This window comes from Cynocephalus volans, chromosome 13 (genome assembly GCF_027409185.1).
Source record: "Cynocephalus volans isolate mCynVol1 chromosome 13, mCynVol1.pri, whole genome shotgun sequence".
Lineage (NCBI taxonomy): Eukaryota > Metazoa > Chordata > Mammalia > Dermoptera > Cynocephalidae > Cynocephalus > Cynocephalus volans.
Window position 1 is genome coordinate 54,605,321 of NC_084472.1, and position 5,958 is coordinate 54,611,278.

Here is a 5,958-nt window from a genome sequence, read left to right on the forward strand (position 1 = left end):
AGTTGAATTTGCAATTCCCTAAAAGGCACAGCTTGCCCTACTTTTTGTATCCAGTATGGGTCAACAACCTTTTATAATGCTAATATTAGAGGACAAGATTGACACACCCTTTGTAGGTAAATGTGTATGTAATTCGCTTTTCTTTTGTTGAGTATATTCATTGCATTTCAGGGTCCACAACAGGAGCAGAAGTTTACTAATTTATGCAATCAGGAAGTTAACGGTGTATTAAGTCAAATCTCCACTGGGCATCCTGCGTCATGTGGTGATAACTCCTGAATTCGGTCCACTCATCCCTACGTATTTACCACACTCAAAAACACCCAACATCAGCCCCAAAATTAAGTTGCTTAAACTCAAGGCTAGTTTTGTTCTGTGCTTATAGCATTGTCTTTACCTTTTGCAGGGCCAAGCCATAAATAAATATTTGCTGGTTTGTGTTGATTGAATGGTTCAAAACAAATAAACAAGCTCAAATGCCTACTGGGCCAGATAATGCAAATGAGAAAAGCAAACAGCAGGCACTGCCGGTGAACAAGAGTGCCCAAGGTCCCTCTAACGGGGGTGGGTCCACTACATTTCTAGCCTACTCTGCACTTTTGGAAAACGATCCCAGGTTGTCAGGGTTTCTGATTTTCTAAGAGATGTCATAAGTCCAGGATTTTGATGCAATCTTTCAAATTTTATTTTTTCAAGTTAATTGATTAATTTTGGGGGCGGCTGACTGAACAGGGACTCTCAATTTTTAGATGCTGGTAATCAACTCGAGTTTTCACAAGACATTTTACAGACCAATACTCTGAACCAAACCAAGCACGTTTAGGGAGCCCTAGCAGCTGTAAACAATCAATTTGCAACCTGAGCATTAAGTAGCACAGATAATACAGAAACCCATATTTTCTAAGAAACAGCGATTGCCGGGAAGGCCAGTGGGTAAGAACTCTTGCTGCCTGCACACCTCCCTGGGTTCTGGCGCTGCTCTCTGCCTATGGGAATTTGAGTTTATTTAACCTCTATAAACCTGTTTCTGCACCTGTAAAGTGGCCACGACGGTAAGAATGCCAGCTTCTGAGGGTGGTTTTGTGGACGGGATAAGAAAATGCGTGCCTTTAGAGTGAAGTGGGCCTCAATACCTGTTAACTATTCCTCTTCTGAATAACCGAACGCTGTGCAGATAATTTCACGTTCCCAGATATATCATTCCTCCCTGCACAAAAGATCTGAACGTTTTCTATATGATGATGACCCACTCTTTTGGGGGTTAATAAGCACCCCAAACGAGCAATATCGACCTATCCAGAGGCAATATGATCTGCGTCTTAAAATCACCGCCCTAACCCAGGGCCGAACTACCCACAATCTTCGAGTTCGAAGTTTTCTTTTCCGAACTCTCCCGGGGCTTGTTTACGGAAGTCCCCAATTGCTAATTTATGATAAGGACCCGGCGCCCCTCCCTCCCCGCCTCCAGCGCTCCCCTTGGGAAAACCTGCCTCCTCCGCCACTCCCAGCCTCCGCAGCCACCGCGGCCGACCCGATCTCCGGAGCTTGCGGCTTCTCCAGAAGACCCCCTTCTCCTCCAACCCCCGTTTTATAAGGAACTCATTTCGGGGCTCAGCAGGGTCGGGCCCGCCGAGCTCCCTGCGCCCCCCGCCGCGGGTCGGCGCCGCCGCAGGTCGGGAGCGGGTTCGGGCAGGTGGCGCTCGACGGGGTTTCCCGTACCGGCCGGCTCCCGCGCTCGCTCTCCGCGGGGCGGGGACAGGGGCGGGCCCGGCATCAGGTTTCCCTACGTCACCGAGGAAGTCCCCGTAAGAGCAGAGCGCGGGCCCGGGTGCCGGGACCTTAGAGGTTCCCGCGTGCGCGTGGAGTCTACTGAGCAGCTCCGCGCGTCCCGTCCTCACCCCATCGCGGCGCGCCTACAGCACCCATCGCGGCGCGTCTACAGCACCCATCGCGACGCGCCTACAGCACCCATCGCGGAGCGCCGTCAACACCCCGTCGCTGCGGTGCTTGCGGCGATGCCCGGGAGGAAGGCGCGTAAGATCGCTCCACCGAGCCCACCGCGGGCTCCGGCAGGTACGGACCCCCCAGGCCGGGATCGAGGTCTCGGGCGGGGCGGGGTCAGCCCGTCGGGGCTCGGGCCCAGACTGCACAAAACCTTGAGGTCGGGCCAGGTCTGCTCCTCCTGCAAGTTCTTCAGGGGTTTTTCCCAGGACTGCCGAGGTGGCGAGGGAGGGAGCCCGGCCTGGAAATAGGATGCGCTTGCATTGTAGCCGGGGCAGAAAGCTTCTTCCCTTCTGCCCTTTCCACCTCCCCGCTCTCCCTTTCCCGGGGCCACGGGACGAAAAGTGCAAGTGCAGGCGGCTGCCCGGAGGAGACAGTCACAGCAGGTGCGGGCAGAAGAGGGCTCCGAGAGCCTCGTGGCCTCCCAGCGCTTCCTGAGACAAGTCCTCTTCCTCCGGAGTCGACCTTTGAGGGCCCCTGATGGGTAACCACTGCCCTCACCCTCGACGGGGACAAAAGCAGGAATTCACCCTGCTACTATCACAGCTCTTCCTCACAGGACTGGTGAGGGTTTATGGAGGCCCCGCAAGGACCCTTGTGTTTAGGAGCCAAGGAAGTTTTCCCTCTTTGCTAAGAGTATAACATTTTAACAATCAGTGAGGGTGGGGGGAAGGATAGGAGAATAAGAGTTGGTTCCCTACCTTTTTTTGTCCATCTATTCCCAACCCCCACCCCCATCTTACCACACACACGCAACACCATCCTAATTCTTCAGGTCATTCTTACCCCACCCCACCCCCTTTAAAAAAATCTTACCAACGAAGGCAGTTAAATACTGTAGCAAGGAAGACAGCAAGGAATCCATGTAGGTCATACTGCTATTGCATCAGACGGTAATAGGCCCTTTTTAAATTTAGTTTCATTTTATAGAGCTCGTGGGGCGTGCAAAAGAAGTGGTGCATTGCAAATGTGACTATGGCTTAGGTTGGCACCAGGCTGCTTTCTTTGCCTCTTGCGTGGCTCTTGCCGTGCCCACCTTTTGTGATGTTCGAGAGTTCTGACTATGTTCCTGAAAGATATAACCTGAGCATACATAGCTCACTTCAGTCCGACTTAGTTCCCCAAAACAAGGGACAGCAGAAAGTCCCCCTTAAACTTGATTAGACATTAGATATGAATACATTTATAGATGTGCAACTGCAATAAAAAAAAAATTGAGGAAACAACTGGGATCTATCTATTCCTGAAAATTTTTTTTTTCCAAAAGGAATAGTTTTTCCTCTTAGAATTCAGAGTTTTCAAATTCGTATGCAGAATGATATTGTGCTTTTTTAAGAACTGTATGCTAATATTTTTCCACTCACTGAAAAGAACATGTTTCTGTAAATACTTCTTAAAATGTTAGACTCTGTAACCCCTAAAGAATAGCATCTTATGAGAGCTATTAGATCTCTTGGTGTAGGGATTAGGGAAGATTTCACTCAGCTTTTGTAGAGAAAGAAATTGGTTGAAATGTAGATTTAAAAAACTGCTTTACTATATATTTGCAGTTGACATATTTTGAGCCAAACTATACAGTCTATTTATAAAATACATCAAATTTTAATTTGTAGTAATGATGATTTTTAATGTTCACAATCATGATCTTAAAGTGGGCCCCAAAATCCTGAGTTGCTATTTAAAATGTTCAAGAAAGTTGAAATTGTGTTCAATATAGATTTAGTGTTAATTTCATTTGCTGAAAAAGTTTAGTTGGAAATTTTCTGAAAATAATATTAGTTTAATTAACTATAATAATCAGATAATTGAATATCTCAATTCTAAGTAATAAACACGTGAATTAAATATTACTTATTTTTTGCTTCACTCATGTTCATAAAACCAGTGGATTGGTACAGATGGGGTTCATGGGAAGAAGTTGGCTTACATTAAAATGTAAATTTAAAAATTGTTTTAGAGAGTGTGGGCTTAATTTTGGAATAAGAATTTGAGTGTTTTATGAGAAAATATCAGTTTTTTAATGAGGAAAAGAATACATCAGATTTGCCATTTAATCATGGCATAATCTAAGCCATGAATTATTGCCATTGAAAACCAAATCCTACTGGAAAACGACACAAGTGTTTAGAATTTGACTTCTGTTCCCCAACCAACCTTAAATGAGGAAGGGATGACATCACCTGAGGCCAGTAAAGGTGACTAACGTTATTCTTTGTAGTATTTGACACATGAAATTTCCTTATTTGTAAGTAAAATAACACTTGCCTTATTCAGAATGCTTTTAAAAAAAAATTTCAAAGTAAATGTCTTTATTCTTAACTAGTTTTTTGCTAATGAGTCACAATGTGTGTGTATAGACACACACATTGTGTGTCTGCATGGTGCCTTCTAAGTAGTCTCTCTCACGTTCAGAAAACAGATGCCCAAAAAGCTAAAGTTATGAGAAACACTTCCTGGGGTACTCAACTTTGGGTGTATTAATTCTTGCTGTTACAATTTGGAATACTCTTAATCTAATTTGGATGTTTTGCTTTTCTTTTCAGAGCCTGAAGTTGAGTGTGCCAATCAACTCCGGAGAATTGGAGACAAACTGAGTTTCCGGCAGAAACTGCTGAATCTGATGTCTAAACTCTTGCCTTCAGGAACATGACTTCTTCAAAAGCTTTTGCATGAGGAGACTCTTTAAAAAAAAAGTTTCTTCAGTAGGTGGAAATTTTGTCAATTAGAGGAGAGACTGCATTGTAATTGAGAGGAATGTGACAGAGCGGTCACTTGCTTTTGGATACCCTTGGAAAGGGAAGATGAAATACATCAAAAATGAATTTCTGTTGGAAGTTTCCCAGAAGTCATTCTTTGGGATGTGAGGACATTTTATTAAACCTTGTTTATCTTATTAAACTTTGTTTATTTTAAAGCAAGAATGGAAGAGCCTTGAAAATAGGGCAATGATTATTAATACATTTCTTTTTCGCTTAAGAGAATTATTCTAGTAGTTTTGCTGAAGATTGCTCTCCAACTTAGTGTAAGAGAACTTATTAAATGATTAGACTGGGCAGCAAGAAGATACAGTTCAGTGTTTTTGCTTTTCAATGACAACTCCAGAACAATGTATAATACTCGGTTTACACGTATTATCTTGTTAAAATGAAAAATTTCATTCTGAGAACACTGAATGTCATGATGAAAGTAGATTTTATAGGTCACTACAAAGTGCAAAATAATTTGATAATTTGTTTCTTTTGCTTCTGAATGTTCATATGACCTTGAGCACTAATTGGAAAGTATGGAATACTGGAAAGTAACTGAAAAAATTGGATGGAAGTATAGGTGGGTTACTTGATGCCAGTAAAACTCTTGCAGATTGCATATTAAATGATAAAGAGCATGGGGATTTTGAATAACCAGGGCTAATAAAAAAAAAAAGGATCTTGACTTTTTAATTGATATAAAACTTAGTAAAACAGATAATCAGAAGTAACTTGGTAAGAGAATGAGTGTTTCTAAAAATTTATAAAATGCTGTTCTCACATTAGTGAGTGTGCATCCTATAAAAGTGATCTTTTAAGAGAAACTAAGAATGTTTTTATAATTGGGATATCCTTTTCTTAAAAAAGAACAAATATTTCTCATCCCAAATGAAAATCCCATATATACATACATGAAAATATATGTATACACACACGTATATCTGTATAGATAATGTGCAGTAGAATAATATGTAAGTTCTTAGAAGGGTTTTGTAAGTTTCATTTTTTATCTGGGGTATATATAAACAAAGTCCCCACATACCTATAAAAGAAATAATAATGTCATGATTGAATTTCAGCAGGAATAATCTTATTTATTTTACCTATTTATAAATAAAATATTTTTGTTTAGTTTGAAAATGTGTTTTTAAGTTAAATTTGTATTTTTGAGTTATGAGACAGGGTTTCATAACTACTTGAATTTTTACAG

At 42.2% G+C, this 5,958-nt stretch overlaps 1 protein-coding gene across 2 annotated transcripts; it reads left to right on the forward strand.

Moving 5' to 3' along the window:
• Positions 1-2,015: 2,015 nt before the first annotated feature.
• PMAIP1 (phorbol-12-myristate-13-acetate-induced protein 1) lies at positions 2,016-4,651 on the forward strand. Of its 2 annotated transcripts, none has more exons than XM_063076420.1 (2): positions 2,016-2,100; positions 4,545-4,651. In XM_063076420.1, the coding sequence occupies exons 1-2, from the start codon at positions 2,016-2,018 to the stop codon at positions 4,649-4,651; spliced, it is 192 nt and encodes a 63-aa protein (XP_062932490.1). The 2 variants fall into 2 exon arrangements, with proteins under 2 accessions (XP_062932490.1, XP_062932491.1); XM_063076421.1 differs by having other exon boundaries at positions 2,016-2,073.
• The last annotated feature ends 1,307 nt before the right edge of the window (positions 4,652-5,958 follow it).

What these genes read in the sequence shown, in the direction of transcription:
- PMAIP1 (XM_063076420.1), top strand. Translation starts at nt 2,016, where the DNA reads ATGCCCGGGAGGAAGGCGCGTAAGATCGCTCCACCGAGCCCACCGCGG. An exon ending in CCCCCCAGGCCGGGATCGAG is followed by an intron (nt 2,101 to 4,544) that starts GTCTCGGGCGGG and finishes TTTTCTTTTCAG; the next exon opens with AGCCTGAAGTTGAGTGTGCC.